Source organism: Sinohyriopsis cumingii, chromosome 15 (genome assembly GCF_028554795.1).
Source record: "Sinohyriopsis cumingii isolate HCF-2022 chromosome 15, ASM2855479v2, whole genome shotgun sequence".
Taxonomy (NCBI): domain Eukaryota; kingdom Metazoa; phylum Mollusca; class Bivalvia; order Unionida; family Unionidae; genus Sinohyriopsis; species Sinohyriopsis cumingii.
The window spans coordinates 66903041-66914554 of NC_142975.1; the positions used below are offsets into that span (position 1 = coordinate 66903041).

Genomic DNA, 11514 nt, shown 5'->3' on the forward strand with positions numbered 1-11514 from the left:
CTGACAAATTGTTCGGTAGTTCCGCTGAGTCATGACTTTATTGGCAATCAACTCTGTAAATAGGCCATCCCTCACATTCAGGCACTCCACCAGCTTGGACCGATTGGTGATCAGAATCTCTTTCTGTTCTGGGGTCATCATCTTGGCAAATACTGTTTCTAATATACAATACAGGTCAGGATAATGAAATAACCTTCATTCTGTATTACAATTTAGTGTCGAGTTGACTGGACTGGTCTGCCTGTCAAAAACACAAAAAATGAATTTAATTCTCAGGGATGGCACATCACCTGGAGAAAAAATGGAACTAACTGATCTACCAATAACTGTCAATTATTGTTTATCTTGATCCCAAATGACCACTGCCCAAATAAACTAATTAAATTTTAATCTATCTGATGACCACAGCCCAAATAAATTGTCCAATTAAATTTCAAGTTACCTGATGTTCACTGCCCAAATAAACTGTATAATCAAATTTCAATTTATCTGATAACCACTGCCCAAGCCAGTGCTCAGTGTGCAATGGGCTGCATAGGTCAACATTCTGGAAGTGTGCAAGTCAGCGCTCAGTGTGCAAGGGGCTGCATAGGTCAACATTCTGAAAATCTGCAAGCCAGTGCTCAGTGTGCAAGGGGCTGCATAGGTCAACATTCTGGAAATCTGCAAGCCAGTGCTCAGTGTGCAAGGGGCTGCATAGGTCAACATTCTGGAAATCTGCAAGCCAGTGCTCAGTGTGCAAGGGGCTGCATAGGTCAACATTCTGATCATAAGTATGAGAAGAAAACAAAACATCCTGAAAGAGTTATAAATTTTAAATACCAGAACTTCACATTAGTTTCTATTTTACCAGCATTCACAAAGTGTGTTTTGTGACTATAAGTGTGGTCAGTGCACAAGATTTCCATGACAACCATTGTGGTAGCCATACTGGATGTATGAAGTCTATTGGTAAAAGACATATGTTGATATAGCTATCCATTTTGAAATGGGTAGAGATATAAAAAAAATCAAGATATAACATTCCATTCAGGAGGAGCAGCAATAACATGATTTTCAAGATGGCTGCTGTGGCAATCATATTTGGATATCAGATGGGCACCGTTTTCATCTAAAACCAACTTGTCATCATAAGAAGTCTACTGGTGAAAAAGCCACATCAATATGACTTTCATTCCAAGAAGAATTGTGATAAGATTTTCAGGATGGATGCTATGGTGGATATTCTGGATATCAGATCAGCACCATTTTCATTCAAGACCAAGTAGATGTCATAGGAAGTCTTTGGTGAAAATCCTATGATGACACAACCATCCATTAAGGTAGAGTAACATTAACAAGATCTTCAAGATGGCTGGCATGATAGCCTTTACTGAACATAAGCGAGATCAGAACTATTTCCTTTTTACTACCAACTAGACATCATAAGAAGCCTTTTAGTGAAAAGCCCATTTTGATATGACCATCCATGTAGGAGTAGTGAATACAAGATTTTCAAGATGGCCACTGTAGCTGCCATATTAGACGTCTTAGCATCACCTTTTTTATTTATGACCAACTAGACCACAGGGTGAATGTGTGTGAGTCAAATTTCAAGGCAGCCTTCTAAGTACTTTAGGAGGATTAGCAATAACAAACTTTGGCCAATGTATGGATGAACAACTGATGTTGGACAATGGACAAAAGACAATCCCATAAGCTGTTCTGGTCAATGACCAATAAACCTTATAAAAAAATTCTGTATATGTGTGAAAGAAAAGTTTTGTGTTTATTATGAGTAATGAATAACCTGAAATTAATGACTTTATCAGTTTTTTGGTGAACCTCATTTAGTGTAATACAATCATCTTCATACATCTTTACCAGATGTGGCAAACATCACCATGCTACTCAAATGGTCTGGCTTCACAAGACTAAAAGTGGAGCAATTTTGCCAAACTACTTGTCTCTACTTTTATGTCAGTATAGTGGTTTTGACGCATGATCGATTTTACATTAAATCATAAATTTGTTTCAATACTGTTTGCTTCTTTATGGGCAATGCATGTCATTATTCTAGAAAAATAAGTGGTTACAGTCTGCAAAATGGCATCTTATGACTAATTTCTAGCAAGTGGTGCCACAACCTGCAAAATGTTACACTAACATGGTGGCCAAGCTGAACTGGAACTGTGACTTTGAGCTATCATCAATAGTTCTTTCATCACTTTAATGAATTTTTATCACATTCACCTGCTTTAAGACCAAGTATGTTTCTATTATTTATTACACTGATTGTCAAGATCATATTTATATATTTGGAGATCTCATTAAATTTTAAATTTTTGTGCAAGATATTACCTGTCGTATAAAATTTCCATGTATAAAACATGTATACCATGGTTCCTGTATATTGTATACCACGGTTACTGTGTATTGTATACCACGGTTCCTGTATATTGTATACCACAGTTCCTGTATATTGTATACCATGGTTCCTGACTACTATATACCACAGTTCCTGCATACTGTATACCACAGTTCCTGTATGTTGTATACCACAGTTCCTGTATATTGTATACCATGGTTTCTGAGTTCCCTGTTTTGAGATATATTTGTTCATTTAATCTTAAATTACATAACAAAGAGCTGGGTACCACAAATGATTTTGTACTGCAGTACTTATGAAAATACCACAATACATATCACAGTACACAATCATTATATTAGGGACCCAACAATTTAATATTCTGGGACAAAGGCCTGACACTTTTTTTTATATTTCCTTCTGTCAGTAGTTGAACAAATATCTAACACTGATTTAAAGCAAAAAACAACATATTATATCTATTATATTATCTGGAAAAAATAAAAGATCTTGGCTCAAAGGAAAACTGCAGCCTCCCCCACTCCCCAAATATGAAATGCTCAGTACAGTAGTCCCCCTCTTATAAGGCCACCCCTAATGCAGCAGGGAAGTGGCCTTATAATGCGGGTGGCCTTTCTAGAGGGGGATGACAAATGCGAATAGTAAACACATGAAAAAAGTCACAAGTACATTTAATTTTAAGTATTTAATATTTTAATTAAAAAATCACATGCATGATGTGAAATAAATGTAAAACAAACTTTGTCATCATTTGCAAAAGAATGCATGAATAACCAATGATACAGTTTTAAAACTGTCTTTATAATTATGTTACAGTTACATCACGTCACTTTGTTGGTAATAGTCTAAAAAACAAACCAGTCACATCACATTAAAAATATCCTTGCTGTCATATCCCCTGCATATATCGTTTAGTCTTTTGTTCCAATCTTCGACAACTTTATTATTAACATCAGCTGATTCGCCGCTAATGACAGAACACTTGATATTGTGTCTCACTTGAAATATGTGCAACCATCCGTTACTTGCGGTAAAGTCGTCATATCCCAGTTCAACTGACAAAATTTTTGCTTTTTCTTGTCTTTCAAATCAGGATACAAACGTCTCCTGGCTCAAACAATCTTCCTTTCTCCGTCCATTTCACCTTTCCACTTCTGCAGAATTGTTTCATTATCTTTCATGATATTGTTTATCTGAGTCTTCCCGACGTTAGTTTTCTGCAAGGATCCTCGACGACACCCCCCTCCCCCCCCGTCAGTTGAATTACTTTCACGTTCTCCTCTAAACTGAGAATTTGTATTTTCCTCCATGACATGTTGATCTTTTTGCAGTAAGTTATTCATGTTGCCGACTACAATACTGATAAAACAATTTTGTATGCATCTAAACAAATTGCCGTGTGTTTTTAAAGGAAGTGATCTTGTCACGTGATTCGTTAGTCGCAGTCTGGTACCCTATTGTTTTCATACATTTCTTGAAACTAGGTGAGAAGCCAAAACGGCTTCGATATGTACCATTAACATCTCGCAGATCTGACCTCGCGGCCGCTAGGATTCGTAATTTTGACAATTATTGTCAGTAGTAATAGCCACTGATTACCAAAGTGAACAAGCTCAACATCTTACTAAGGGAAGCCATAAAGGCTATTAAACCATTTTCCTGCTGACTTTGGTATTGTACATCGATACTGCCACTTCTCAGCTGTTACTACTGTATTCTTAACAATTATCAGAGTGACTAAACCGGACATCTTATGATAACACAGCAATAAGGCTAATTGGATTACATGTACGTACCCTTTTGTATGGATTAAAATTTGAGTCTTTCTCGGTTTTTATGGAATAAATTTGGCTTCTCGTGAGGCGTAAATGATATAATATTAACTTTAGTGGTAAATGTGCTTTACTCAACACTTCTTTCAGTAACGAAAACCTGACATCGGGAAACAGAAATCGGATTACTTAACACACGTTATGAATACAATACTGGTTCTGGAAACATATTCAAATAAAATGCGGCCGCTTGTGAGGGGTAAATTTTATGATTTTGCATTAATATGCTGGCCGCTGGTCGCGTTAGGCGGGTGGCCTTTCGCGAGGGGTACTTTTGAACACAAACTCGTCGGTGCCTACGGATTCTGGCCGTAAGGAGCGGGTGGCCGCTGGTCAGGGGGGCCGTTCAAGAGGGGGACTACTGTACTTAAGTAGATAAATTTGCTATGGACCTGTTAATTGTTGAACCAGTTGTAATCTAAAAACTGTACATTAAAAAAGATGGATGATTAAGCTTACATTATAGCTGACACCCTGTGAAAGACATTCAGATTACATTAGAGAGCATGCTGGTAAAAATACAAAGTGCTGAAATTGAAGGTTCCAATTTACTGGTTATACTACTGATACAATAGGCAAAGAACACGTGGGCAAGATATTTATCAGAAAGGGCAAGAAAACATAAAACACTTACTCAACAAATGAGAAAATATTTAGTTGACATGAAAGATTACATAACATTCAAACAGAAAAAAACTGCTCTCCTAAAAATCTTGTGATTATATTTTAATATTTATTTTGTCATGAAAACATGCTGTCAATATGATAAATTCATGCAAAACTTGCTCTGTAATTTCCAAACAACACTCACCAACAGAAACTACCAATGTACCGCCAAACTCAAAAAGTACCACCAGAACAAAAAAATGCAGCAAACCGGTAATAAAGTACACCTTTCATAATATTTCACTAGACACCGCTGTACAGTGTAATACCTGCAGTGATTTAGACTCAAACAGAGCAGTACTTTGACAAATAGGGCTAACAAGAAATGTTATTTCAAAAGTAAGCCCCAAGTCTAAATCCCTAAAGGGGTAACTGTGTCATGATTTCCACCTCATTACCAGTAGTTTCCAAGCCATGTCCCAGCAGCTACATCACTGGGGTGGGTGGGATGGATCACCCCAAATTATATGTCAATTTAATGCATATTTGTCTTTTCATGCCTAGCAAGTTTATACATGGTTATTGAATGAGGATCGCAATGGCTTCCAAGTTATGATGTAGGGACTAAGTCTTTAGGAGTAGGAATGATCCCTGGGGTCATTGTCAGTTGTGTGCATAAATCTGTCTTTAAATACCCAGAAAATGTGTTTGTGTGTACACATATATAACACACACACACACACACACAAATATATATATATATATATATATATATATATATATATATATATATCCAAAACAGGGGGATGGGTGCCATGTGAAAAAATGGAGTCCATTAATGGATATAAAAATTTTACACTTAAGGCAAATTTAAACAAAGTTACTACAATAAATTCTTTTTACTGTAATTATTTAACTAATCCTATAGTTTGTTTCAATTATATATTTTTCTTATCTTTATTACCATGAGAACCTGCCAGTAGCTTCTCAAGGGTCGGTGGTTCTTTCTGTGGATTACCCGGGTTCTTCCTCCACCATTAATACTGGTCACCATGTACAGCCTATTGTGTGCTGAAAAATGGCGTTAAACCCTACAACAACAACAACAACAACCATGACAATTCTATACTCAATTTCTATTAATATTATATTAATATTTGTAACTCATATTATGTTTTGTAAAATGTACATCAACTATATTCATTTGCAGAAATGAGGTACCAGGACTAGTTATTATGGATCCACAGAATTCAGTCTTACAATACTGGCAGTCAGGGTCTATTAAAAAAAAACATCTGAAGCGATTACAAACTGACATGGAAATTTAAACTGTAATAATATCCCTGCACTTTTTCAAGTGGTGGAATACAAAAAATGCTTCAGTCTTTGACAGAAAAAGGATATCTGGAATTGCATGATTTCATCAGAAATGATCTCATAGTAACTTTAACCAATGAATATCCTAAGGTTTCAATATAAGCAAATAGCTGACAATTTTCACCATATATTTTACACAGAAATAAATGCCGATAATTCCAGAATTTCAACAAAGGTAGATTTAAAAGCATTATAATAAGCTGTCTATTCAGAAATTACCATCTTTTTCTATTCAATAAAGATTAATCTAATCCTAGAAGATGCCTGCTTTTTCCAATTTGGCATCACTAAAAGCACATGCCTTTTCACTAATCATTCTGTCATGTAGAAAACCACAAATGCTCAGCCTCTGTAGGCATTCCTGCCCACGAGTGGTAGCTATGCACTAATGAAGAAGCATGGCAATACTTAACTTTTGGAGAACTGCTAAAATTTTAATATTTCTAGAGTTCTAGAAATTGTGCAGTAAAATGGGGATGGCATGAAATAGGAACATCATAAGATAGGCTAGCTAATGCTTACGTTGTAGTTGTTGTTGAGTTTAATTATAGTGGCGTACGCACAATTGTGCATGTGCCACTTTTTTCTGACTGCACCGCAGCCTGCTAGTTGTTCCTGGGGAAGGGAATGGTGCCACCTCGCCCAGGCTTTTATGGATTCAAGGAACCCTGATAGTTTGGCCTCAATCTGTGGGTCCATAAAGGTTCTTTACAGTTGAATGGTTGGCTGTCATTAGTGGGAAGGAGAGCTCGGGAACGGTCCTGCTTGCTTTACATTGCTGGTTTCTTGTTGTATTTGCCTGGTGTCTCTTGCGATTTTTTTTTTCGATTTGTTTTTTCTTCTTCAAAATGTTCTAAAAGGGGGGGGGGATGTTCTATGCTGTTTATAGAGGTTTTTAGTAGAAATCATGTATGAAGAGAGATTTTATGGTATTACTAGTCGAGGTCTTTAGGGTGTGTTTCCTACATTATGTTATTTATAAGTGTTTAGATATTGCCTCTTTAAGTTATTTATTAATTAATATTTTTAGAGACTGAATGTTATTTATACTTTATTTAGCAAGAGACTATAGTCCTAGCTGATTACACGGTTCGTTAAGGACATCTAGGACCGGAGTCCTAGCTGATTACTCGGTTCGTTAAGGACATCTAGGACATCTGATTTTGCGGTTTCCTAAGTTTTTTATAGGTGATTCGTAAGTGAATTATTTATTAATACTTTTATAAAACTGAATGATATGTTATGGGTTTTTATGTGGTGGCTTCTAAATTTATTTAACTAGTTACTGGGTCTTTTGGTTTTGTGGGGATAGTAATTATATTTTGTTCCTAAGTCCTGCTGAGTCTATGAATTGATTTATATTTTTATATGCTGATTGTTTATTTTTATTGGAGTCCATAAGTAACTCTGGGTATGTGTGTGGTGATCCAATCTCTTTTTGGTTTTTGATAAATATTTTCCTAGCGGGTTGATATTTTGGGCATATATTGAATACGTGGTGTAGATCTTCGGTGGTGTGGCAGTTAAAGCAGTTAATGGTTGCTGGTTTGGGTCCTATAAACCTTCCAAAACTGCTTGCTAGTTTAGTTTTTCCAGTTATTATCCTGCTATTGTAAACAGTAAAATGGGGATGGCATGAAACAGGAACATGATGAGATAGGCTAGCTAATGCTTACGTATACAGTAAAATGGGGATGGCATGAAACAGGAACATTGTAAGATAGGCTAGCTAATGCTTACGTATACAGTATAAAATAGGCTAGCTAATGCTTACGTATACAGTATAAATGATACCAGTGATAAATGTTGAACATTCTGCATTCAGTTTGATCTAAAGACAACTGATAAAAGCACACGATGAATGTAAAATTCAACATGAATACAACACACATAATGATGAATGTAAAATTCAACATGAATAGAACACACATAATGATGAATGTAAAATTCAAATGAATACAACACTCATATTGATGAATGTAAAATTCAACATGAATACAACACACATGTTGCAACATATACTAGACATTTATTGCAAGTGAATCAGCTTCTTCTTCTGCATACAAATCTAATTTATGTATAATCAGGAAAATATTTCAGTACCTTTACAGTACTATGAACCTGGTCCAATATTTTCTGCCCAGGTCTTTGCATACAATACACACTGATTATTTTTATTGCTGATTATAGTTTGTGTATTATAAACCATTTTTTTCCCTTATGAAGCTTAATATTCTGCCAAGCAGCAACTTGCTTCTTTTCTAACACTTGTTTTGATATAGATTTTTTTCATCAGGAAAAGAGAATTCATATCATTCAAAGAATTATAAACATACTGCAACAATTCCTTATCAATATCAATTAACCTGATGATTCTTGTTGATAATCCCATAAAATCTTAAGAGAAAAAACTGACATGAATTACTTATATGAATTTTAAACAAAATGGAAAGATGAATTAAATTTAATGATAGACTGCTTGAACAAGGGAGAGAGAGCAGCTGCACCACACCAGTGGCGTTACCCCCTGGAACACTATAGAGTTTTTGCTTACTTTTCCAACTTCTCCAGCTACTTTTTTATATACTAAAACCACAAAATATAACTGTATGTTCAGCCTGAATGAAAAGCTAACAATTAAGTCATGTACTTAATTTGAGCAATCTAGCAATGCCATTTTTTTAAACATTAGGTTATGTTCTAACTTTAACCAATGCATAATTGGAATTAAAAAAAAAAAGTTTTCCTATAAAGAATTAAATTACTGGAAATAGGCCTTAAGTTTTGATCACATGAAATTAATGGAACTTAAGAGTCTTGGTCGCGTGAAATGACTGGAAATAGGTCTTTTGATCACATGAAATTACTAAACTGGAAGTCTTGATCGCATTTACTGGAACTGGGAGTTTTGATCACATGAAATTAATGGAAATGGGAGTTTTGATCACATGAAATTAATGGAAATGGGAGTCTTGATCACATCAAATTACTAAAAGCTGCACTCTTGACTGCACATTGCTAAGAATCGTCCGGTAACTCTGCACAAGAATCAATTTATTAAAGTAATTTAAGAAAGTCGAAACAACAATACAATACATAATATATGTCATGTACAATTGAATCTTACCACTTTACATGGCTGATACGGGTGCTTTTCGAGAGAACAATTATAACTAGAACCCCCCACTGTAACCCCATAACTTCTGTTCATGTCCATGCATGTACCCGTTTGGGGAACCCCGTCCTATAAATAGTAACAAGGATACCTTGTATCTACCTGCTTACAATGTGTTATGTGGACAAACGATTCATTCTTTAGGGTCTACACGGACTTCTAATGAATATTACAACAATTAATGAAAACCCCAAGACCTCTTATGATATCCTAGACAAACAATATTACTGGGAAATCTGAAACAAAACTTTGACGCCATATTTAAATTTTATCCATGGGATTGGCTCCACGCGATTGAAAAGAACCACTCAACAAATTAGTAGCTGCCTGTTATGATCTTTCTCAATGACAATAACACTATACGTACGTATTTGCAGCCGTCTTATTTGAACTCAGATCAAAGGTCCCAACTAATTCTGATTTTCACAATAATCTAGGTAAGCATTTCGTTGTGTATCGCTCACCCGTTCATGTTATAGGGGAGAAAACTCTACACATTAAGCAAATTCCGTTATTCAATGTATCACACCACTAAATATCGAAGACCTGTATAGTAACATTATGCCCTATTCAATTTTCGCGGGAGATAAGACACACGCTGGGACACGTATGCTCCCGTGATAAAGTAAATTCGTACATATGCACCAAAATGCCTCATTCAACGTTTGTGTACCATTTTAGTAAGTTTTAATGGTTGTATGGTTAATTTTAAGCCTTCAGTAATAATATTAATAATAATATTAAAAACAATAATAATAATAATAATAATAATAATAATAAACCTCCAATTTTCTTTACAAAACTAACAGTGAATTCACCCCTTGAACGAGGGTGGCATTTGTCAGTCAACTATTGCACAATACAGCTTCCAGTGGACCGATAACCAATTACCACATTACTGTATGTAAGTCAACCTCAACACTGGCTGGTACTTATGGGCGGCCGATGGATAATATGGCTGGCATTTGGTAGGAGTATCCCGCTCGATTTGATGTGATGTGATTTGGATTTTTAAGGTAACTTTAACAATTTTTCAGTCATATCGCTACGATGTCTGCAATGTGGCAGTTTATAGTGATGTCTAGCACTGGGGCATCATGCCGCAGACATGTAGCATGATGTCCCACCCAGTCACATTTAAACGAGGCAGCTGTTAGTACCATTTTTGTAAGTCTTTGGTATGACTCGGCCGGGGATCGAACCCACGATCTCCCGCATCCGAGGCAGACGCTCTAACCACTAGGCCACCGGAGCGGTATCGCTCGATTGGAAGGTGCACTGCAGACTTGCTGAATCTTGGACCTGATGCCCGTCACCTATCCGACTTCCAATATATATCATATGCAAATACAAATCAACGTAACTTTAACAACTTTCAACTATTTTCGGTCCACACCAAAAAAAAAATTAAAAAAACTGAAACAAATGAACACCAGAACATACCGATTATCTTACTACTGAAACTCTAAAATACTATACTGCTGTTGTAACATAACTAATGTGATAAACCTTATGATAAAATGCTATAATTGTGGTACTTCATAAGCACAAAACAAACTAAATTAAAATCAATGCACAATATACATGCTGTAGCATAGTTTCACTGTGATCAGCTAAGCAGTCTTCAGAGAGTTGATAGAGATATATTTAATCAATTTCAACATAAAAGCAATAGTTTCAGTAATACGAGATAAAGTGTACTTCTTTACATGTTTTTGATAAGATTAGAGCGTGGTTAAAGTTAGTTGTGGTACAAAGCAACATACAGCAAACAAATGTTGATTTGCCCGTTTCAAACAGAAGAAAAAATGCAATATCTTAGGAAAGATGGCGATTTCTACGTTACATTCAGGGATGAATGCATACAGATAAATAGAATTATTTATGACATCAGGATGATCAAGACTATGCAGTATGAAGAGGAGTTAAAACACGTTCATTTGATCTGGAAAAGTACACAAATTTGTATTCAATGTTACCATGCCAGTATACAAATATTCATCCAAAACAGACAGAATTTGTGGAAAAGAAAGTTTGATTCAAAACAGCACATGCTGACTCACTGTGTAAAACAGATGCTTTTGAATAAAAGACTGGAATGACAAAATTTGATATCTATCTGAAATCATTCATAAGTTTGAAAGGATTGTAAAAAA

At 35.6% G+C, this 11514-nt stretch overlaps 1 protein-coding gene across 1 annotated transcript in view; it reads right to left on the minus strand.

Moving 5' to 3' along the window:
- Nucleotides 1-9847, minus strand: part of LOC149781980 (uncharacterized) — a 45853-nt gene extending 36006 nt beyond the window's left edge. Inside the window, exons 1-2 of the mRNA XM_089936166.1 lie at nucleotides 9726-9847; nucleotides 1-241 (exon numbers count right to left, since the gene is read on the minus strand). Of these exons, the coding sequence (XP_089792292.1) occupies nucleotides 1-141 (141 nt within the window). The 5' untranslated portion in view covers nucleotides 142-241; nucleotides 9726-9847. The remainder of the gene's footprint in view (nucleotides 242-9725) is intronic.
- Nucleotides 9848-11514: the final 1667 nt, after the last annotated feature.